General features: G+C 41.8%; 1 protein-coding gene across 1 annotated transcript in view; it reads left to right on the top strand.

Moving 5' to 3' along the window:
* Positions 1–24,201, top strand: part of DNAH5 (dynein axonemal heavy chain 5) — a 378,136-nt gene that overhangs the window by 150,100 nt on the left and 203,835 nt on the right. Inside the window, exons 20-29 of the mRNA XM_075540865.1 lie at positions 1,631–1,821; positions 1,909–1,996; positions 6,285–6,418; positions 11,199–11,400; positions 12,151–12,386; positions 14,778–14,996; positions 16,800–16,862; positions 18,429–18,667; positions 20,579–20,819; positions 21,516–21,715. Of these exons, the coding sequence (XP_075396980.1) occupies positions 1,631–1,821; positions 1,909–1,996; positions 6,285–6,418; positions 11,199–11,400; positions 12,151–12,386; positions 14,778–14,996; positions 16,800–16,862; positions 18,429–18,667; positions 20,579–20,819; positions 21,516–21,715 (1,813 nt within the window). The remainder of the gene's footprint in view (positions 1–1,630; positions 1,822–1,908; positions 1,997–6,284; positions 6,419–11,198; positions 11,401–12,150; positions 12,387–14,777; positions 14,997–16,799; positions 16,863–18,428; positions 18,668–20,578; positions 20,820–21,515; positions 21,716–24,201) is intronic.

The following is a 24,201-nucleotide window of genomic DNA, read 5'->3' as shown; positions in this document are numbered from 1 at the left end:
TTGTCCCTGTATCTATACCAAACTTTAAAGAACTCTTACATAAGAATAACGAATTACACTTCATTTTCTGTTCCACTTTTAATGGCTCTGAGTTTGAAGCACACTTTCTCATAGAAAAGACATACATTTAGTTTGAAATTTCAATCTGGTTATTTCACTAGCACTGACTAATTCTGATACTCTTTTTTATTAATTGGGATTGATACATATATCATTACGCAGTTGAGTCACGTCTAGTAGAATAGTACAATTGCTATTACAGGGTCCAGACCTTCTTTTTCTACATGGACTTCTAGAATCGTCTCCGTTGAACCCTTTCCCACAAAACCCTTATATACTTGCTGTAACACCACCCCCACCCCACAAGAAACCCTCATATACTTGCTGTCCTTTTAAGTTCATCAATTGCGGGTTTCATACACCCAAATCCAGAAAAGCATACAACACAACTTCAAAAGGATGACCTCCAATGACATAACACCTCTGACACACACCCTAATATGAACAAACAAAAACCAATCCAAACAGTAGAAACCAAAAATTCACAAAATTGTGGAAACCAGGTAAGGCCCATCCTTCATCATAGGGAGATTTATTTATAAAGTTTTAACTGTTCAGGTCAGATTTATGCTTTTGATCTCCTGTACTCGTCTCTCCCAACTGTGATAATTACTCTTGTTACTCATCCATCCATCCATCCATCCATCCATCCATCCATCCATCCATCCATCCATCCACCCATCCATCCATCTATTTATTTTGCTTGCTTATGACTTATATGACTAACTTGTTGGCATCTTGTTATTTGTCCAGCATCATCTTTCAAGACCTTGGGTGACAGTTTATATATTTAGGGCCAAATCTTATGCAGCACATTTCCTTTCTGGAGGGTATGCTGGACGGACAATTTTCCTGCTGTTGCTTAGTATCACTTAGATGATTCCAACTCATAGAGATTTAAGTACAACAGAATGAAACACCGCTTGCTCCTGCACCGTCCTCATGATCATTGCCAGATTAGAGACTATGGTAGCCACTGTACCAACCGCTCTGGTTGAGAGTCTTCCATCTTTTGAGACTCCTCTATGTTACCAACATGATGCTCCTCTACGGGAAGGGAACCTCTACAGGAAGGATGCTTCTTATAATACATCCAAAGGTCTCGAGATGAAGTCTCACCATCCTCCTTTCTAAGGAGCATTGTGCAGAAAGTGACTGTAGGTCCATATGACTATTCTTGATATTTGAACACAACTAGCTTCTTCATTAGTTTTCATTGATGGATTGAATAATTCTTTCAACAAGCATGTGTGGGTATATAGCCCCTCTCCCCCGAAAGGGATGGATAATAGAAAGGTGGGCAAAGGGAGACAAGGGACAGTGTACGATATGAAATGATAATAACACTACACAATTGACCAAGGATTCATGAGGGTGGGAGGGTGTGTGAGGGAGGGGAAAAAAGGGGAGCTTATACCAAGGGCTCAAGGAGAAAACATTTTAGAAATGATGGCAACATATGTACAAATATGCTTGATACAATTGATATATGGAATATTATACGATCTATAAGAGACCCCAGTAAAATGATCTAAAAACATTATATCTTGTCTGTTTTGTGTTAACATAGACAGAAACAATGCATCTAAGATGAAGCCGAACAGTCTGCCCATTTTCCAGGCTAGCATTACATTGGCCATTCCCAACATCGCCATGGCCCCTGCCCTGGAGGACGTCCAGCAGACCCTGAACAAAGCCGTGGAGTGCATAGTTAGTGTCCCCAAGGGGGTTAGACAATGGAGCAGTGAGCTGCTGTCCAAGGTGGGTATGGGTTGAAGGAATTATTTCATGTCGATGCTGCCTCGATTACAAATGGAGCAGAGCTGAAGGTGTTCCTTTTCATTGTAGAAGAAGATGCATGAGAAAAAAATGGCTGCTTTGAGGAATAATGAAAACAATGATTCTGATAATGAAGGAGGAGAACATGAGCTTCAAGGTAAATATTCTTTTAGTTCTTATAAAGCAGTCACAATAAGTGGGCATTTATTGAACTTCCCTAAACTTCTCCTCTGTGTTACATTCCTAGTGCTGCTGCACCTTGTATCCATTAGCAGTCACCTACCCTCCCACCTCCCTCTAGGTCCCAGGCAACCATCAATCTTCTGCCTTCTGTCTCTGTGCGTTGGCATATTTTGTACCCATTTTGCATAAATGGAATCATATTACATATGGTCTTCTGTGACAGACTTATTTATTTGTTAATTGTTGTATTGTACTTTTAAGTAAAATATTTGTACAGCATATTAGTTTGCCACTTGACAATTTGTATATATTTTTCAGTGACACTGGTTACACATTTCACAATATGTCATCATTCTCATTATTTGTTTTTTAAAAAAATCATTTTATTGGGGGCTTGTACAACTCTTATTACAATCCATCCACCCACTGTGTCAAGAACATTTGTACATTTGCTTCCATCATCATTTTCAAAACATTTTGTTTCTACTTGAGTCCTTGGTATTAGCTTCTCGTATTTTCCCCTCCCTCCCTCTCTCACCCAACCTTTTTCATGAACCCTTGGTAATTTATAAATTATTATTTTTTTTCATGTTTTACACTGACCGATGTCTCCTTTCACCCACTTTACTGTTGTCCATCCCCCTAAGAAGGGGCTATACATAGACCATTGTGATTGGTTCCCCCTGTCTTCCCCCACCTTCTCCTTCCCCTCCTGGTATGGCTACTCTAAATATTAGTCTTGAGGGGTTTATCTGTCCTGGATTCCTTGTGTTTCCAGCTCTGATCTGTACCTCGGGTACATGCTCTGGTCTAGCGAGATTTATAAGGTAGAATTGGGGTCATGATACGGGGGTGTGGGGAGGAAGCATTAGAGAACTAGAGGAAAGTTGTATGTTTCATTGGTGCTATACTGCACCCTGACTGGGTCTTCTCCTCCCCGCCACCCTTCAGTAAGGGGATGTCCAGTTGTCTACAGATGGGCTTTGGGTCTCCATTCCACACCTCCCCTCATTCACAATGATGTGATTTATTGTTCTTGGTCTTTGATGCTTGATACCTGATCCTATCGATACCTCATGATCACACAGGCTGGTGGCTTCTTCCATGTGGGCTTTGTTGCTTCTCAGTTAGATGCCCGCTTGTTTATCCTCAAACCTTTAAAACCTCAGATGCTATATCTTTTGATAGCGGGCACCATCAGCTTTCTTCACCACATTTGCTATGCACCCACTTTGTCTTCAGTGATCATGTTGAAAGGTGAGCATCGTGGAACATTAGTTGTCCCATTCCCATTCATCTAACTTTACTGATACTTCTTGCCTTCTCATCATTTAGAATACATGTTGATCCTTTGGTCTCATCTCACTTTTTCTTTTTTGAAAAGGAGTATAGTGCTCATGGTGATATTGTTTAGTTTCTGATCCAGTTTGCTATTTAGCAGAAAGGTGGCTTATGGGTATGGTTTCAGTACAACATTTAAAGGACTCATTTAGTCTCTATTGATCTTATAAATCTGGACTTACAAAAAGAATATAACTTTTGTTTTGTATTATTCTCCTATTGTATTCAGGATCATATATTGTATTTCTAATCAGAACTGCATAGTAATGGTAGCTAGGTACCATCTAGTTCTTCTGGTCTCTTGGCAAGAGGACATGCGATGTGGTTTGGGAAGGCTATTAGTCCTGAAAACTGGCTTCTTCTTGGAAGCTTTGGTTTCATTCTTTCTGTTTTGCTTAAGAGGAGTAGAGATCAACAACTGTATCTTAAGCGGCCAATTGCAAGCCCCAGATACAACAATAAAACTAGGATGTAGAGCATAAAATTTTGGGACTGTGTTATGCCACTTTACTGAGTTATCCCATGAAACTATGGTAGATTTTCAATCCAGTCAACCACTCCCCCAGGTGTTAGGTTATGTCTAGGAAGCATGTGTAACTGTCCCAGATTCTTTCAATTAGCATTATGTTTCCAAGTTTCATCCCTATTGTAGCAGACATAGGCAATTCATATATTTTTATTGTTGAATGATGTTCCACTGAAGATATACTATATTTTGTTTATACTATCTTCAGTTTTATAATTAAAAAAATTTCTTATTAAAATATATATAACTTTACCAATATACTCTATTTGTGTGTGTATGTATTTGAGTAATTGTTTAGTGTTCTTTCATTTTGGTGCAAAGTATTTCTTATAGTTAGGTCTACTAATGATAATATCTCTCACCTTTTGTCTACCTGGAAATGCCTTACTTTCTTTTTCATTTTTTGAATGATAATTTTGCTGGACATAGGATTTTTGCTTGAAAGTCTTATTTCAGCATTTGAGTATGTTATCCCAATGTGCTCTGGTTTGATAGTTTTTATTGATTTTATTGAGGATATGTTGAATATAGTAGATTTTTATTCCCCTGCTAGTTTTAATTTTTATCTTATCTTTTGATAGTATGACTTTGATATACCTATTTCCTTGAGACTATGCTACTTGGAGTTAACTGAGCATCTTAGATGTGTAGATAAATTATTCCATGAAATTTGGAAGATTTTAACTTGTATTTCTTTAATGCAATTTCCAGCCTTTTGCTTGCTCTCCTTCCAGGATTCCTATTATGTTTATATTGGCACACTTGACTAAGCCACACAAGTCTGGGGCTATTTAAGTCCACCCTTCTTTGTAAACTTGTTTCTTTTCCTTAGACTGGGGCATTTCAATGGACTTTTCTTTAAATTCACTGATTCTCCCAGGAACTCAAATCTACTTTTGACCTACTCTATGGATTTCTCATATTACTATTGCTGATTTCAGCTTCAGAAGATGTATTTGATTTATTCTTAAATTTTTCTTTTATTATTGTTATCGTCTACTTTATGAGACATATTTTTATATCACTCTTAGATTCCTCAGATTGATTTTCTGTAGTTCTTTGAATATATTTACAATGGTTGTTAAATTCATATCTTTGTAAGCCCAATATCTGGAGGTCTTCAGAGATAGTTTCTAATGACTGTTTTTCCCTTGTGTATGGACCCCACTTTCTTGGTTGCATGTCTCACAAATTTATAATTTAAAACTTGATATTTAAAATATAATATCACAATTGTGAAAATCTGATTCTTTCTCCCCTACCCCCCAAGTTTGTTGTTATTCCTATTTATTTCTTTATTGACTTTCCTGGATAGATTGTGTGAAATATGTATTCCTGGTGGTCTGTAGCTGCTGTGGTCTTTGCTTCATTAGCTTGGTGATCAGCTGATGATTGAACAGCTTTCCTTAAATGCCTTGAACCAACGAGTCTTTCATCCTTTGTCTTGCATGTGTTGGGGCACCCTAAATGTTCAGGTTGTCTGAATACTGAATTAACCTTTACTTCTTACTTGTTTAAGGTCTCAGTGTCATCCGGAGATGAATGATGAAGGCCTTTTTAGTTCTTTCCTGGACACATGAGTGACTCTTCATGTGTATGACCTTTTAGACGTCTGTGGCTATGTCAGAAATTTTGGTCTGCCTCTTGATTGTCCCAACTGCTGTCTTTGCCTCTGGCAGAAATGATATTGAACAATTGTTACTAATTATTTTTGGCAGACACTTTAGGGAAAGCCCTTTCCCCAGTACGTGATCCTGGAGTCAATGAAAAAAAGATAAACTCTTTGGGGTCTCTTCCAAAGGGCTTCCAGGCAGGTCAACCTATAGCAATTGTATGATACAGATCATTTTGAGGCACTCCAAACCCAATCGTGCCCTGCAGTTTTCACAGTGACTGAGGACCCCTGGTTACCACAGTGAGTTACACATCAGCTTGCTAACCATAAGATCGATAGTTGGAACCCACCACCCTCACCATGGGAAAAAGACGAGACTATCTACTCCCATACTTACAGTTCTGAAAACCCAAAGAGGCAGGTCTACTCTGCCCTCTAGAGTCACCATGAGTCAAAATCAACTCAGTGGCAGTGAGTGTGATGGCACCAACCTTGCCAGTGCTCATAGCTACCACAAAGTTGGAGAGCTACCATAAAGCAAGTTAAACCCCCCTAAAACGTACTGATGTAATTAGGCAGCTTTTCTTAAATAAATACTCCTTGGATTCTTACAAACTTTGCTGCAGAGTTGGTTTGACAATATTTTCTACTGTTCCCACGGACTTAATGAGGAAGAAGATTTTCACAGGCTCTTACTTCACCACTTCCCAAATCACCTCATCTTTTAAAAGAACAATGTCTACAGTGTTAGTATAAATGTTTGTTCTTTTTTATTTTTAGAGACCTTTGAGATAGCATCAGTAAATTTACCTATTCCAGTGCAAACCAAGAACTACTATAAGAATGTTTCTGATAACAAAGAGATTGTAAAATTAGTCTCTGTGCTTAGCACCATCATCAACTCTACAAAAAAGGTATGTCAAGAAAGTTTGTAGCCAGAGAATTTTGCTTGATAGTATGTGCGCATGGGAAAAATTAAGACACCACATTTAGCCTACGTTTCTTCCACTGCACCTCAAGCGAATGGCTTATAAAATTCTTGCTTAATTGAAGATCATTTTCATTCTAGATTGTAAATTAAAAGAGAACTATTACTCCTATGTTTCCTTTTATGTCCTGATTAGTGCCTTTGGACAAGTGAATCCAACTTTTAAAAAGTCTGATTTACATAAATGACAAATGAAAATGAGGGTCCAATTCAAAAGCCAGTGATACATTTTTCTGTGTTTGAAACAGAAAAGGCACATGGTCATCTTCTCACATAGGTGTAGTCACGAATGTCTTACCAAATATCAGACAATAAAAATGTATGGGCACTAACATATAGGGATCAGGCAAAGTCAGATAATAAATCAAGTATTAACATTATAAAGACAAGCTTGCATTGGGCATATAGAGTAATTGTTTTCTTCTAACCCAATTTTCTATTAACTTCCTCTTCTGGTAAAAAAGAATAAAATTCCTGTAATTTTTATTCATGTTAGATTTCAAAAAAATTTGGATCTGCAAATCCATTTATCATTGTAATCATTTCTCAGCAAGCATGAGCATCTTTTCTATGGCTTGCTTTTGATAGCACACCTCACAAGGCTTGAAAGCACAGTGAGAAACTGCTATAACAATGTAAAGAACTAGTATTAAGCTTAGCTTTAAAGTTGTTCCTGAGGGAACTGGAAGCTTTTGCTTTCAATTTTGCTGTCTTCATACAGTGAAGGGCATTTATTTAATTCCCCCTTGGGGACAGTGCTAACATAATTCAATTTAACAAATATTTATTCAGTGTTTGGTATAATGGACTTTATATTAAATGAGAAAGGTAAGTATTCTCTGACGATAATAAAAGTCCAACTATGTTTTCAAAGGTCTAAGTATCAAAGAATAAATCAAGAATAAAGACCATTAATTTTCTGTATATAAGTGACAGTATTACAAAAATGCAAGGGTAAAACAGAATTGAAATAAACATGACGCTAGCAACAAAATCTATATTTCCGTGTCATTTTGGCTTAATGAGGGAAATGAACAAATGCTAATCGTGCTTGAGATAACAGAAGGATGGACATCTAGAGTAACATGACTGCGTTATAGATTTATAGAATGGTCACAATTGTTTTTGGAAGAATAAATGCACACTTAGTCATCGACATGGCCAGCCTCCTGCAGACCTATCCCCGTGAAGATCGGCAGTTGCTGTGCCTTTCCTCAGGTCCTGACTGAAATAGAATGCAAGCGTTACTTATTAGCAGAAAACTCATAGATTGGCTATTGACTTATAGTGTTGCCTAGCTTGGACAGACAATCTGCACCACGCAATTAAAATAGAGTAATTGAGAAAAATAACTTTAAGCAGAACATGACTTCAGTGGTAGTTTATGTAATATTTTTATAAAAAGTTTCCATTTAGTATTGATTCACACTTTCATGAAAAATAAATGAGTGTAAAACTTACTTGGGATAGCTTTTAATAAATATCACGCTTATTTGAATATAGAAAGAACACGGGATTCTGGAATTCCTACCCATATCCAGGAATCTTTGATAATATCTGTAACTCATTCTCCAAATCATGGAGAATCTGTCTATGTTTATGAATCTGTCTACATCCAGTTGCAATGTATTCTGGGTGTGTACTCACACTTCATCCTGTGACAGAGGATCAGCTCTGGTTGGAATAAGTGATGGTGTATCTATTTTTCTGGGTGGGACATCTCAACATCCATCCAAGCCAAGCCTTTGAGGATCATTTTAGCAGCATTCAGGTGATTGAGTGTAGCTACTTCCTTGCACTGGTGCAGATGGGTACAGTTGACTTAAAATAATTGCAGAATTTATATTTCTCTTGGGAATACTCTATTCTGACAAGGATGATCATTTTTATCCTAACTCAGTATTTTCATTTCCCTGTGAAACTCTAACTTTGAAGTTATACTGTAAGCCAATGGAAAATTTGATCTCCAAGTGGTCTAAACATAGAGAATGAGGAGGTAATATTTAAAATTATTTCTCGATGATATGTTTATCTACCACTTAATCTGAGGGCCTAATTAAAAAGTAGAAAGATCCAACAAGTTAAGTAGGTAGGTGAAAAATGTTTAGATGCATTTGTCTTATAAATCAATAAGCATGTTTCCGAACACTGCATCTGTTTTGCAAATTTAATCGGCATAAACTGTGCTTAGCTGTTAGACTGGACATTTGAACAGGACCCTTCAGGGCACTGTGGGAAGTCAAAACCCTGCACCCAAACTCACTGATGGCGAGTGGATTCCAACTCGGAGTGACTCTGCATAGAGCAGCCCTGCCTTTCCGGGTCTTTGAAGTTGTTTTCCCCACGGAGCAGCTAGTAGGTTCAAACTGCTGACCTTGCCGTTTGCAGCCAAACATGTAATGCACTCTGTCTCCAGGGCTCCTGCTGTGGGAGAAAGGTCTGGTGATTCGCTTCCATAATGATGACAACCAAGAGCATTTTGTGGAGCAGTTCCCCGCTGTGGCATGGGGTTGCCATGAGTCAGAATTAACCCGATGGCAGCCAGCAGCAGAAACATGAGAAATACAGGGTTCAGGCAGACACCTAAAACTTTGTGACAAAAACACCAGCCATCATAGAATGTTGTTGTCGTTGTTGGGTGCTATTGAGCTGGTTCACACTCGCTGCAACCCTGTGAACAGAGCTAAACACTGCCTGGTCCTGTGCCATCCTCGCAATCGTTCCTGTGGGCGGGCACATTGTCGTAGTCACCGTGTCCATCCATCTCATTGAGAGACTTTCTTGACTGCCCCCTCCGCTTTACCCACAATGATGTTCTTCTCCAGGGACTCTTTCCTGGCAACGTGTCCCAAAGATGTGAGACAAAGTCTCTCCATTCTTGCGTCTAAGGAGCACTCTGGTTTTGTCTCTTCCAAGGCAGATGGCTTGTTCTTTTGGCAATCCTTGATACTTTCAATATTCTTTACTAGCACCATAATTCAAACATGTTAATTTTCAGTCTTCTTTACATAGTGTCCAACCTTCACACGCATTTGATGCAATTGAGAAAACCATGGCTTGAGTCAGACCCACCTTCGTTCTTAAAGTAACCTCCTTGCTTTTCAACACTTTAAAGAGGTCTTCACAACAGGTGTACCCAATGTAGTGCGATGTTTGATCTCTTAACTGCTGCTTCCATGGACATTTATTGTCGATCCAAGCAAGATGAAACCCTTGACAACGTCCATATTTTCTTCATTTATCATGCTACCTATTGGTCCAGTTATGAGAAATTTTGTTTAAATTGGGTTGCAATCCATTCTTAAGGCTGCAATCCTTGATCTTCAACAGCAAGTGCTTCAAGTTTTCCTCACTCTCAGCAAGCACGGTGGTATTATCCATCAGTCTCAGGTCACTAATAAGCCTTCCTCCAATCCTGATGCTGCATTCTTCTTCAGATAATCCTGCTTGATTACTTATTTTCTCAGCATCATAATAAAATATTACCAGTTATTTAAAACTATAATAAATATAGACCATTAGTATAAAGTATGAGGTGAAAGAAGCTGGATGAATGGTGATGTAAGAGTTTTGGTGACTGAGTTATGGAATAAGGGTAAATTATACCAAGCTCAGGTTGAACTGTGCAGGGAGCCTTCTCAAGACAATGGGGTGGCCCACAGCGCTCTGCTGCTCTGAGGCAGGTTGCTTTTGACAGTGCCATGGACTTCCTTAGGCGCCATCAAGTCTATTTTCAATTCACAGTGACCTCATGTCTACACGAGTCTTCAAGGACTCTTATTCCAACTTGTACAAACCATCCCTCTCCTGCTTTCAGCTAGGGATGGTCCCAGGCTGGGTCAGTGCCTTGGATAGATGCTCACACCTTTATGTGTGCAGTGGTCCCTTTTCCACTGCATTTGGGATGCAGTACCCAGTTCAGTAATTACGCTGGGCATAAAAAAAATGAGGACTCGAACGAGATGGACTGACACAGTGACTGCAATAATGGGTTCCGGCATAACAGCAATTGGTGGTTCAGGACCGGGCAGTATTTCATTCTGTTGTACACAGGATTGCTATGAGTTGAAACAGACTCAATGACACCTAATAACAACAACAACACTACTCACTAATTGAATCCTGAGCGTCTTCAAAAGATTTTAAGTGCATCTCTGGTGAAGCATATAGGATCCCTGGTGGCACAGTGGCAAAGTAGCAGTTCGAAACCACCAGCTGCTTCTCGGGAGAAAAAGGAGGCTTTCTACTGTCTTATAAAGAGTTACAATCTCGGAAACCAACAAGGGAAGTTCTCCCTGTGCTATAGGGGTTGCTGTGAGCCAGCATCAACTCCGCTTCTGTGAGGTCGTTTTGTGTGGGAAGCCACTGTTGTGGTTAGCTGATGCTCATGACAACCGCATTGTGAGACCTCAGGCTGTCACTGGCTGATTTCTGACAGTAGATCCCCAAGCCTCTCTTCCCAGTATGCATCTGTCTGGAAGCTCCTCTGGCATTTGTTTAGCCACCTAGCAACAATAAGCATCCACTGATGATTGTTGGCTGCGCATGAGGTGCGTTGTTGAGGATGGATGGAGCCCAGGTCTTCTGGGTACATGGGGAGAGCTGGCACTGCCTGCCCGTGGGAAACCATCGACAACCAGCCGACGCCACAATGCCCTTTCAGATTTGTCTTTCTCCACTGACCTCTGTGTGTCTTTGGTTTCCAGGAAGTTATTGCCTCCTTGGATTGCTTCAAGTGCTACAATCACATCTGGCAGAAGGAGAAAGAGGAGACCATTATGACGTTCATTAAGAAAAACCCCTTACTTTCAGAATTTGAGTCTCAGATACTCTACTTCCAGCACCTGGAGCAGGACATCAACGCCGAGCCCGAGTACATCTGCGTGGGCTCCATTGCACTCTACACAGGTGGGTTCTCCAGCTCCGAGCCCGGGAAGTGGAGGCATTGCGATGTCTTCTTATCTAGATCAGCATTTCTGAGAGTTTTCGTTATCTTTCTGATGGGGCCATTTCAAATGGGTCTTGTGTTTAAAAGGCCAATTTCTATTTGCTTTTCTTTCCCTTAATGAGTTGTTCTGTGTGATTTTGAACACTTTGCACCAAATTTGGGGGAAAAAATACTATATCTGAGCAGGGGAATGCTGTATTTTTGAATTGAAATCTAATTCTTTTAACATCAAAGGTAAACAATGGAAGCATATTACTGAGAGTTTTGACGTATGTGTGTGTTTCTTTCTAGCTCTTGTAAATAGTTCTGACATACTGAAATATTGAGTTTTCTCAAGGGAATAAAGTCACAAGAAAAAGTAATTTCTTTACAATAGGCTTTCCATGTGCTATGCAATGTCTTAATAGGAGCCCTGGTTGGGGTAGTGGGTTAGGTGTTGGGTTGCTAACCATAAGGTCAGCTGTTCAAAACCACCAACTGCTCCAAAGGACAAGGATGAGGCTCCTACTCCCATAAAGAGTTACAGTCTCAGAAACCCACAGGGAAAGTTCTGCCCTGTCCTATAGGGTAGCTACGAGTCAGAATTGACTTGCCCACAATGAGTTTGGTTGGAGTTTATGCAAAGTCTTGATTATCAGTGAACTTTGCCTGGGGTCTTCTTCTATGGGTTCAAGTTTTTCAGTCTGAACTGTGGATGTTGGGTTTTACAGCGGACTTGAAGCTAGCCCTGACTGCGGAGACGAAGGCCTGGATGGTTGTCATCGGCCGCCACTGTAACAGGAAATACAGGAGCGAGATGGAAAACATTTTTACCCTGGTGGAGGAATTCAATAAGAAACTGAATCGCCAAATCAAAGACCTCGATGACATTCGGATCGCCATGGCAGCACTGAAGGACATCAGGGAACAGCAGATCTCCATTGACTTTCAAGTGGGACCTATCGAGGTAACTGAGCACCCTTTGTTCATAGCACAAACACCTCCACATCCTGGAGAGTCTTTGCTGAGGTTTTGGCCAGTTCTGAATTGGAGTTGCAAATGGAAGCTAAACTTGTGTACCATGATTTCAGAAATGATGATTTAAAATCCCCAAATCCAAACCCATCACCCTGGAGTCTATTCACCTCAGGGCGGCCCAATCAGATAGAGTAGAACTGCCCCCTAGGCTTTCCAAGGCTGTCAATCTTTCAAAGAAGCAGGCAGCTATGACTTTCTTCTGCCAGAGCAACTTGTGCTCTTGAACTGCCCAACTTTTTCCAGCAGCTGAGCCCTTAACCACAAAGTCACCATGATTCCATATCATGTTGATCAACCAGTCAACCAGACCCACTGCTGTTTCATGTATTCCAACTCATAGTGACCCTATATAGGATTCTTGGGGCTGATACCAGGAGGGCAAGGGGAGGTGGGGGAGCATAAAAGGGGGAGACAATCACAATGACCTACTATAACCCCCTCCCAGGGGGATGGACAATAGACAAGGGGGTCAAGGGAGACATCAGACAGTGCAAGATATGAACAAAAAATTATAAATTATCAAGGGTTCATGAAGGAGGGAGGGAAAAATGAGGAGCTGATACCAAGGGCTCAACTAGAAAGAAAATGCTTTGAAAATGATGGCAACATATGAGCAAATGTGCTTGTCACGATGGATGGATGTATGGATTGTGATAAGAGTTGCCAGAGCCCCCAATAAAATGATTAAAAAAAGATTCTTGGAGCTGTAAATAGTTTTGGAAGCAGAAAGCCTCATCTTTCACCAGCAGAGTGGCTGGTAGGTTCAAACTGCTGACTTTACAGTCAACAGTCCGCCAACACTCCTTTATAATGATGATGCTTCACCCTAATATGGCGTGTGCTGTAGGACGACTTTGACCTTTTGCCTGTCAGACCAGGTGAGGACAGGTTCCCCACAAAAATTAAGAGCCTCCCGATGGAGGGGAGGATTTCAGGGCAAATGGTCTCTTGGTGAATGAGCATTGGAACAAGGGGGTCTAAGGCAGAGAAAGAGGCAAGAGGGAGAATGTGGTCTAAACCTAAGCTAGCCATCATGAGGAGTCAAGAGCATGAATTATACTCCCAGTTGGTCTCCCCTTGAGGCCAGGAGGGGTTGCCCTCTATAATCCCCAAGCTGTTGGTCATTAGCCATACCATCTCTAGAAGAGGACCCTATTGAGAATGGAGGATGGCTCTGTAGGGAAGGTGGCAGCTGTGTCCCTGGCAGTGTGGGATGTGGCTACCAGCCCACAATGGGTGCCAGTGGAGTCCCAACGTTGTGCGTACATGTAGTGATTTATGTAATCCTCATTTCCTGCCTGCCATCCGCTCCCATACAGGTTTACATGCTCAGAGCTCCCGTGGAGACCTTCTCTTCTCTCTTATAGAGTTATAGACTCAAGGGCAGTGGGCTTCACTTTTCGTTTTTACCAACTCACGTTCAAGAGTCCTGGTGGCACTGTGGAGTCGATGCTTGGCTACCACTCCAAGGCGGCAGTTTCAAACCCACCAATTACTTCTCAACAGAAAGACGAGACTGTCTGCTTCAGTCAAGATACACAGCCTTGGAAACCCTAGATAGGATCCCTATGGGTCAGCCCTAATTCGATGGAGGTGGGTTTGGTATGACCTTAAAGTACCACACTTGCTACACTTCATACGTACTTTATATTCTGCCATACTTTATGCACCAGGAAGCAGGGAGGCAGAAAGTAGAACAATTTGAATAGTGTCGTGCATTGTTTTTATTTTCTTATTCCATGAGTAGACTTTTGCATAGGAAAAAGTTTTTAGCATGAGTGGATGGACTGTATTTTTTTAAGCGATGTAATTATGGAGTTGCTGGGTGGTGCAAGGGGTGGAGGTTCCCACCCTCCAAGAGGTGTCAGAAGAGAGGCTTGGGCATCTACTTCTGAAAAAACAGCCATTGGAAATCCTGTGGAGCACAGTTTGACCGGGACACCGGGGTCCCCATCAGTCAGAGTCCTCTCAGCGACAGCTGGTGCTGGTTGCTGGAATTCGGTGGTCTAAGCAAAAATATCTTTTGTTGAGGCCATAGTCTATGCTTTAAAAACGCCTTAAAATAACCTGCTTTGGTGTGATTTTAAGTCAGTGTTATGTTTTAAATTATGCTAAGTCTGGGGAAAGAAACAGGAGTCCACCTCCACCCCCCATTTTACAGGCGATGCAATGGAAGCAGAGTGGAACTGTAACTCACTCACAGTCTTCCCGTCTGCAAATCGGGTAACTGGTATGGGCAGGATGCTGCCCCCGCCACTCTGACCTTTTTCACATGTAACTTTCTGTCTGGTAGAAATGGGGATTTTCTCCTTTCCTGTAGGAATCCTATGCCTTGCTCAACAAATATGGGCTTCTGATAGCAAAGGAAGAGATGGACAAAGTCGACACTCTGCGCTACGCCTGGCAGAAGCTCCTGACACGTGCCAGTGATGTGCAGAGTGAATTGGTCTCCCTGCAGCCTGGCTTCAGGAAGGAGCTCATCGGGGCCATGGAGGTCTTCCTGCAAGACTGCCACCAGTTCTATCAGGACTACGACTCGGTACGGCTCTGCTGCTCTCTGTGTGTGTTCAGAGCAAATAGCGCATGGGCAATGCAGTTGAGTTGTATTTTAAAAAGCACATCTCAAATCCCACTAAACATGATGTGCTCAGGAAGATTAATTGGTTTTCAGGAGACTAAAATCATTTCTCTTTCACAAGCCTTGTTCCCTGTAGAGTTCATCTAGAATCATTTCAACTGGTAGTGGGGAATCTAGAAATGCCAATCACATTATGGGCCACTAGGTGGTACAGAGAAGAGTGAGTGGCACAGTATGCCACACGTTTGGTTGCTTACTGCAAGGATAGCAGTTCTGAACCACCAGCTGCTCCTTGGCAGAAGGATGAGACTTTCCACTCCAGTAAAGGACTGCCGGCTTGGAGACCCGCAGGGACAGTTCCTCTGTCCTATAGGGTTGCTGTGAGTTGGAATTGACTCGATGACAATGGCTTTGGTTCTGAGAGGGTGGCACAGATGGCTAAGCTCACAACTACTGTGTGACAGAATCGTGGTTTTCAGTCCATCCTCCAGTACCGTATGAAAGGTAAGGTGGTCTACTTCCCAAAAGTCACTGGAGCACAGTTCAACCCTGACACAGCTGGGTTGGAAGAGTCAATGCTATTGGGTTTTGTTTGTATTTTCTTCACATGTTTATCACTGATCTGGTTACCAAAGTTGTTTGGTAGTTTTCTATGTGTGTGTACACAAAAACATAGTCACACATACTTATCATGGTTATTTTTTCTATCCGGTTTCACAAAGAACAGTTTACTTAGCCCAGGTCCTGTCCTTGGTGCTGAAACCACAGCATCATGGCCTCCAGATTTTTATTGCAGATTGAGAATATGCTGTGTACTGAGACCTATTTCCATCTAGCTATTGTGTGATACAGAAGGAGGAACTATGTAGAGCTTAGGGAAAAGGGTTTGCCTATTAATCAGTAGCCCATCAAATCACAAAGCTTATGCTGCTGTGGAGTCCTGTTCCCTGAATTTGGATTCATACAGACTCCATGTGGCAGAATAAGACCGAGCGCCGTGGTGATGCTGTTGGGTAAGTGTTGGCCTGCTCCCTGCAAGGCCAGGGACTCTAACCCGCCAGCGTTGCCGAGGGAGGAAGCTGTTCCTGTAAATATGTACTGTCTTGGAAAACCTACATCGGGATGCTATCGATTGGACATGACTTGATGACAGAGAGTTTGGTTTTTCTGGTTCGGTACGTTTTCCTTGGCTGTAATCTTTATGGAAGCATATCACAAGATTGTCCTTCAAACCCGTAGATGTGAACTGCAGATCTGCTGGTCGGCAGCCAAGTGCTTGATCACGGCACCACCAGGATTCCTTACAAAATGTACCACAGCTAGAAAATGGGACCCATGGATATCCTGGACGAAGCAGCACAGACCTCCATACATTTCAGATCCTCTAGAACAGGAGCTCTGAATTTGGTGGATGAGACTGTGGGTCACTTAGCCTATGAGAGCTAGAATCACGGTGAGGTCTCTGAGCTTTAATTCAATACCAGGCACGGGCTTCTTGTAGATAAGCCACGGACTCTCCTTCCCCCTGTCACTTACAAAGTAAACACTGCACCTTCCTGTCTTTTGGTCCATGGAAGCTGCGTTATCAACTTGAGACATGTTTCCACTGAGTCAATTTTTGAAGCTTGGTTTTTCACAAGCAACGTTTCCTATCATGTATGTGACATGAATGAAAATCCTAGTACTGGGATGTTTTGGGCTGGGGAAATTCAGATGCAAGTACCTAATTCTATTTTATATTTCTTTTGATTTCTTTTCCCCCAGAATGGTCCAATGGCTGTTGGCCTGAAGCCACAGGAAGCCAGTGATAGGCTCATCATGTTTCAGGTAAGCCTTTGAGAGTCTATGGCCACTTACACAACCCAAATATTACTGTATTTCAGCATGTCTATTGATATATGCTTATAATATACATGTGTATTAACTTTTCTTTATATTTATCTGTTGTGAAGGAGTACAGAGCAAATCACTTTTCTATTCATGCAATTCACACTGTAATCCCCTCAATGTCACATCATTTATTCTACTTCACTCCTGTGTTTTCTGTTTTCATTTCATCCTCTTTCTTGCCTACACCCTTCTGAGATCTGTCCTTGGGGAAATACTGCCCGTTTAAGCTCAAATGGTGGATTATTCCAAGATGTGCCTACCACACTAGTGTTATGGCCCATTGTATAGATGTGTCTATTGACTGAAAAGAATTCCGTAGGGATGAATTCCATTCCATTGAAGGGTGACTAAGTGTCATGGCCCAGAGATTACACCAGCCTCTATCAGATCAGTAGGACTGGTCTTGTTTATGATTTGTTTTTAAATGTATTATTCTAATGCGAGTCGTCTCACCATGGTAACTAGTGGTAGCTTAGCACTATGTAGTTCTTGCCTCATGATCGTGGAACCTGAGATTCACATGGTCAATTAGTCCACTGGATGTTCTCATCACTCACTCACTGCCTGTCATTGAGTCATTGAGCCGATCCAGACTCATAGCGACCCCATCAGACAGGGTAAACTGCTCCTGTGGGTTTCTGGGGCTTTACATCTTTCCTGGAGAAGACAGCCTCGTCTTTCTCCTGCTGAGCTGCTGGTGGACTCAAACTGCTGACCTTGTATTTGGCATCTCAGTGCTCAGCCCATTATATCACCGGACCTATACTGGACCCATATATCTTCAAATTTTTTTCCTTTTTCTTTGCTCTGGATGGGGAAAGATCAATTGTTGCACTTTTGATATCTGCTTTTTATGTTTTTAAGACCCCAGTCACTACTCACCAATGTAGGCATTAGAATTTTGAGGACTGGGTTACGCCAATTGACATGCGTGTCATCGGAAACCGATCTTGAGCCCTCAGCTCAGAAACATTCTTTGTCATGTTTGGTTAGGACTTAGGAATTTTTGTTTTTAAACAGTTTTATCGACACATAGCCCACCTATCATACAGTTTAATTGTTCGACCACATTGCTAAGGAGTTTTTGTCATCGCCCCTAGTACGCTCTGCTGTTTGACATATTTTCGGGAGAGGTAAATACATATGTAGATCTATGTATTTCTGTCTCTTAGACATGCACACACATACATTTGCGGGTATACTATTCTCATTCCCACACCTGTTCTTCTCGCACGTCTATCTATTCAGCCACTTGTAGATTATTAAATACATATTTTTAAAATGCGTCTGTTGTGGCAGACAGCACTCTACTGTTTTAAAAACAGGATCTGGTATGTGTACCATTACAGGTGGTTTCCATGTAAGTAATTATAGCTATTTAATATCCATATTTATCTGTTCTCAACGGCCTCAAGGTTTGCTTGTCTGCCGCACTTCCCTTCATTGGCATGCTCATTCATGTGCAAATCATTTTGATGAGTTTTCACTTGTGTCCTTTGTTAGAATCAATTTGATAACATCTATCGGAAATACATCACCTATACTGGGGGAGAGGAGCTTTTTGGTCTGCCAGTCACGCAGTACCCTCAACTGCTTGAAATAAAGAAGCAACTAAATCTTCTTCAGAAAATATACACTTTGTACAACACTGTCATCGAAACTGTGAACAGTTATCAGGATATCCTCTGGTCAGAAGTGAACGTGGAAAAAATCAACAATGAACTCTTAGAGTTCCAAAACAGGTGAGAAATGAGACGTTTGAGCCCCTAATGCTTTCTTTTTCCTTCTTCTTTGGCCCAGATGCTTCAGATCTCATTTTGTCCAATATCATCACTCTTGACAAAGTCTTTATTAATTTCCCTAAGTGCAGGCTGGGAACCACGCATGTCACTGAAACCTGAATGAATCTCATCAGGAGGGAATTGATCTCTATTTATAGCGTACTTATCAAATATCTGAAGTTTATGTTTGGTGATTTCCTGCAATAAAAGCAAACATCACTGGTTTTTCCACATCAGCGTTTAATGAAATTTTTATTGTGAAAATTATATATATACACCACCGATATACACCTTTATACATACAAACACATACATACTCGTACATGTACACAGATACCTATGCATACATATGAAAGGGCTTCTGAAAAATGTGGGAAATGGAATTGAAAGATAATGGAATTTTTCCATGATTTTTTGGAAATCCTCCTTATAGACATGAAAACGTTTGCATTTTAACATTCTTTTTATAGGGTCACCGATTGCACTCATCATGCTGTGCCCCTGTCTGTGATCTATTTTCAAATCATATATGTGTATATGCGCACACACACACATATCACTGTTGTTAATTGCCATCTAGTTGGCTCTGACCCTTAGTAACCCCAGGTCCAACAGAAGGAAACACTGCCAGATCCTGTGCCTTCCACACCATTATTCTCAGCTTTGAGCCCATTGGTGCGGTCGCTGTACCAATTCATCAGGCATGATGTCCATCTCCAGGGACTTGTCTCTCCTGACAACATGTCCAAAGTACATGAGATGAAGTCTCTCCATTCTCACCTCTAAGGGGCATTCTGACTATATTTCTTCTAAGACAGACTTGTTTGTTCTTGGCAGTGCATGGTGCTTTCAATATTCTTTACCAGCAAGGATATACACACACACACACACACACACACACACACACACACACACACACACACACACACACACACGATATATTTCTACCAAGAAATGTCTTATACAGTTTCAGAAGCAGGCACGTTCCAAACTATGGATCAGATGTTAGGCTAGGGGTGTCTCCTGACTTAAGTGAATATAGGGGCTGATGAACCAAGAAAGAAAGCAGGGTCAGAGAGATGATGACTCCCAGAATTAGCTGGCTTGTATGACAGGCCACTGGCCCAACTCTGAAGAAGCAGAGGTGGACCAGCCGGATGCAGGATCCAGACCTGGCAAAAGCAATCAAGCATTTCCACAGTGCTTACCTATATGGGAAGCAGCCTTACTTTCTAGGAGATCTTAAGATTAGGGATTACTAGTTGTTAACTGCCAAACCAGTGAAAATCCTGGCCCAGTCAAGTTGATACACAACCTTCACTATCTCACCACCTAAACAATGAGGGTCTTTCCCCCCTCTTCTAGCCACCTCCAGCTACTGTTACTATAACAAACATTGGTCTTGACATAGTCGATTAGTCTAGGCATTTAATTTAAGTGGGATCATATGATATTTGCCCTTTGTAACTAATTTATTTCACTCAGCACACCATTTTAGGGTGTTATACCCCAAAGAACTGAAAGGTCATTTGATCTTTATTTTAGTTGACAATATGATAAACTATGTTGTGCTTTGTAGTAGGTAGGTTCTTAATAACCATGCTTGCAAAATTGAATTGAAAGGCTTCCAAATAATGTTTTTTACCTAGTTAATTGTCATGGGAGGTTCTAAAGAAACCTGTCCTGTTTGACGGAGTCACTTTCTGCTATGTGGATATCAGCACCATGTACTACAAGACATGCTCCGAGATGTGACATTTGGAGAATAGGGTAGCATTTGGAAATGGTAGATGTGTTGACAGATAATCTTGGACTGGGGACTTCTTTTGGGCTCCTGTCTGACGGGCCTTTCACAATGGCTTCCCTTCACAGATGTCGCAAACTGCCTCGGGCCTTGAAGGACTGGCAGGCTTTTCTGGACCTGAAGAAAACAATTGATGATTTCAGCGAGTGCTGTCCCCTGCTGGAGCACATGGCCAGCAAGGCCATGATGACGAGGCACTGGGAGCGGATAGGCACTCTCACCGGCCATAGTCTGGATGTGGGCAAGGAGACCTTCAAGCTCAGGAATATTATGGAGGCCCCGCTTCTAAAATACAAAGAGGAAATTGAGGTACAGTTGAAAGAGAGCCTGATGTGGTGGGACATTGCAGCTCGCACGGGATTTATTTGAAGAGCATTTGTGCAATGCAGGATGCAGGTTCAGTACATCAAGTTCGGAAAACTGTGCTTTAATCTGTGTTTCTTCAGCGTGACAAGGTCTGTGATAGGTGAGGGGCTATCAGAATGCATCCCTGCATGGAGATCATGTAAAGATCTGTGGCTCCATGGGAGAAGCCTGGCCTTCTAGATGGGAGAACTGGATTCAGCTCCTGGACAAGCACTTCACACAGAACTGCCTTATGTTGTCTTGGGAGGTTTGCATGCTGCTGGATGCTGAACAGCTTCCAGGGGGGGGTGTCTAGACGAAGACAGAGAGTGTTTACGTATTTATCAACAGGAAGGCCTAGCAATCTCCTTCCAAAAATCCCTCTGTGAAAGCTCAATTGCTAAAAACAGCTGGATCCACAACTGGTCATGAGGATGGTGCAGGGCCAGCTAGAATTGTGTATGGAGCCACCAGGAGTCAGGGACTGATTTGAGGGCAGATGACAATAACAGCAAATGACAATTCAGCAATCTTACAGATAAAGGTGTAGCGATTAAGTGAAGTGATCATGGCATAGCATGGAAGGAAGGCTCGCTGTTCTGTGCGAGCCTGATAAAGAGGTCTGACACGTAGTAAGCCCAGCGCTCTTCCTTTTTCTAGGACATCTGCATCAGCGCCGTGAAGGAGCGCGACATTGAGCAAAAGCTTAAGCAAGTGATCAATGAGTGGGACAACAAGTCCTTCATGTTCGGCAGCTTTAAGAGCCGTGGAGAACTCCTGCTGCGAGGGGACAGCACCTCTGAAATCATCGCCAGCATGGAGGACAGCCTGATGCTGCTGGGTTCCCTGCTGAGCAGCAGGTAGGAAACCGCCCTTCTTTTTACTTTACTATCGAGAATGATCAAAACACAGATTCCACGGGAAACTCATGAAAATGTGCACGATAAAAATCACTCACCATCCCCTTTCCCTTTAGCCAATGTTTAAATTACTCATGTGAGTGTTAGCCTTTGGAGCAGCATGGGAAACACTGCTTATTTCATTACCCTCCCTCTGCGGGGTGCCTGCGAGACCATTGATAGTACAAAATGAGACAACAGGCAATTAGCCACTTGGATTTTGCTGAGCATTTCAGCTTTGCTGCCGACAAGCCTCATTGCATATCAGATAGTTAGGACAACATGTTCAAGAGGCCAGGGGCCAGAATGATTCTGAATTCCAGAATGGTCATTCTACTTGGAAAACCATTTCTCCCAACATTTATGAGCTAGAAACTCTTTGTTGTGTCTAGTATTTAATGGGAAGGCAGACCACGGTAAAGACTAGATTTAGATCAAAGAGAAATTGTCGAGTCACTGCTGATTCATAGCAAACCTTCAGAACAGTTGCCGCCAACTTGGAACCAGGGTTTCTGAATCCCACCACTGGTTATAGCCTCTCCTGCTAGGTGGTGGGAAACCCAGTGACATCGCGGGGTATGTGTTGGGCTGCTAACTGCAAGGTCAGTAGTTTGAAACCACCATGCCCTCCTTGGGATAAAGATGAGGCTTTCTACTCCCCAAAGATTTATAGTTCTAAGTAGTAAAATCCAGAACGGGAGGAGGGAGCAGTATTATAGTTTAAAGTTTGAGCATCCATTGTGCAGAAGGCTGTGGAGGGCCATGCCCACAAGCCATTTGCAGGGGAGCCACTTGGATTAGCCTCTGGTGAATCCTTCTGATCATTGATCATGAATTTGGGTAGTCTTGCTATTGCTATCAGACAGTACATCAGAAAGTGGACTAATGCAGAAATAGTTAGGTTAAAATTTGACATCCTATCATTCTCCTTTTAGATCCATTTTCAATTTGTTTGTTTTTTATTATTTTCTGTTATCTTTTCTTTTTTTTGTTTTTTATTTTATTTTATTTTATTTTTTTATTTTAACAATTTATGGGGCTCATACAATTCTTCTCACAGTTCATACATATACATACATCAATTGTATAAAGCACATCTGTACAGTCCTTGCCCTAATCATTTTTTTCTCTTTTCTTCTTTTACATTTTATTAGGGACTCACACAACTCTTACCACAATCCATACATATACATACATCAATTGTATAAAGCACATCCATACATTCCCTGCCCCAATCATTCTCAAGGCATTTGCTCTCCACTTAAGCCCCTTGCATCAGGTCCTCTTTTTTTTCCCCTCTCCCTCCCCATTCCCCCCTCCCTCATATGCCCTTGGTAATTTATACATCGTTATTTTGTCATATCTTGCCCTATCCGGCGTCTCCCTTCCCCACTTCTCTGCTGTCCCTCTCCCAGGGAAGAGGTCACATGTGGATCCTTATAATCAGTTCCCCCTTTCCAACCCACTCACCCTCCACTCTCCCAGCATCGTCCCTCACACCCTTGGTCCTGAAGGTATCATCCACCCTGGATTCCCTGTACCTCCAACCCTCATATGCACCCGTGTACAGCCTCTGTCCTATCCAGGCCTGCAAGGTAGAATTCGGATCATGGTAGTTGGGGGGAGGAAGCATCCAGGATCTGGGGGAAAGCTGTGTTCTTCATCGATACTACCTCACACCCTAATTAACCCATCTCCTCTCCAAAACCCCTCTATGAGGGGATCTCCATTGGTCGACACTTGGGCCTTGGGTCTCCACTCTGCACTTCCCCCTTCATTTAATATGATATATATATATACACATATATACACATACATATATACATATACACATACATACACAAACTTATATCTTTTTTTTTTTTTTTTGCATGATGCCTTATACCTGGTCCCTTGGGCACCTCGTGATCGCACTGGCCGGTGTGCTTCTTCCATGTGGGCTTATTTGCTTCTGAGCTTGATGGCCGCTTGTTCACCTTCAAGCCTTTAAGACCCCAGACACTATCTCTTTTGATAGCCGGGCACCATCAGCTTTCTTCACCACATTTGCTTATGCACCCATTTGTCTTCAGCGATCCTATCACGGAGGTGTGCAGTCAATGATATGATTTTTTGTTCTTTGATGCCTGGTAACTGATCCCTTTGGGACCACTCGATCACACAGGCTAGTGTGTTCTTCCATGTGGACTTTGTTGCTTCTGATTCTGTTATCTTTTCAATGGAGATTTTCTGTTTTACTTTGTTATTATTTCAAAACTTTTCTCATTCATATTATATCCAAGATAGGTAAAGCTACAGAGACAATAACAGGACTAATGGTTACTTGGGGTTCTATCGGGGTAGTTGGGGAAAGTGGGGAGCTAATAATAATGAGCACAAAAAGAAGAAAATGTTCTAAATTTGATTGTGGTGTTAATTGTACAATTCCTTTTAATATGTTTCAACTA

The sequence above is a fragment of the Tenrec ecaudatus genome, chromosome 2 (assembly GCF_050624435.1).
Source record: "Tenrec ecaudatus isolate mTenEca1 chromosome 2, mTenEca1.hap1, whole genome shotgun sequence".
Classification (NCBI taxonomy): domain Eukaryota; kingdom Metazoa; phylum Chordata; class Mammalia; order Afrosoricida; family Tenrecidae; genus Tenrec; species Tenrec ecaudatus.
Note: the sequence above shows the minus strand (reverse complement) of the source record. Positions and strands in the feature narration are given on the sequence as shown.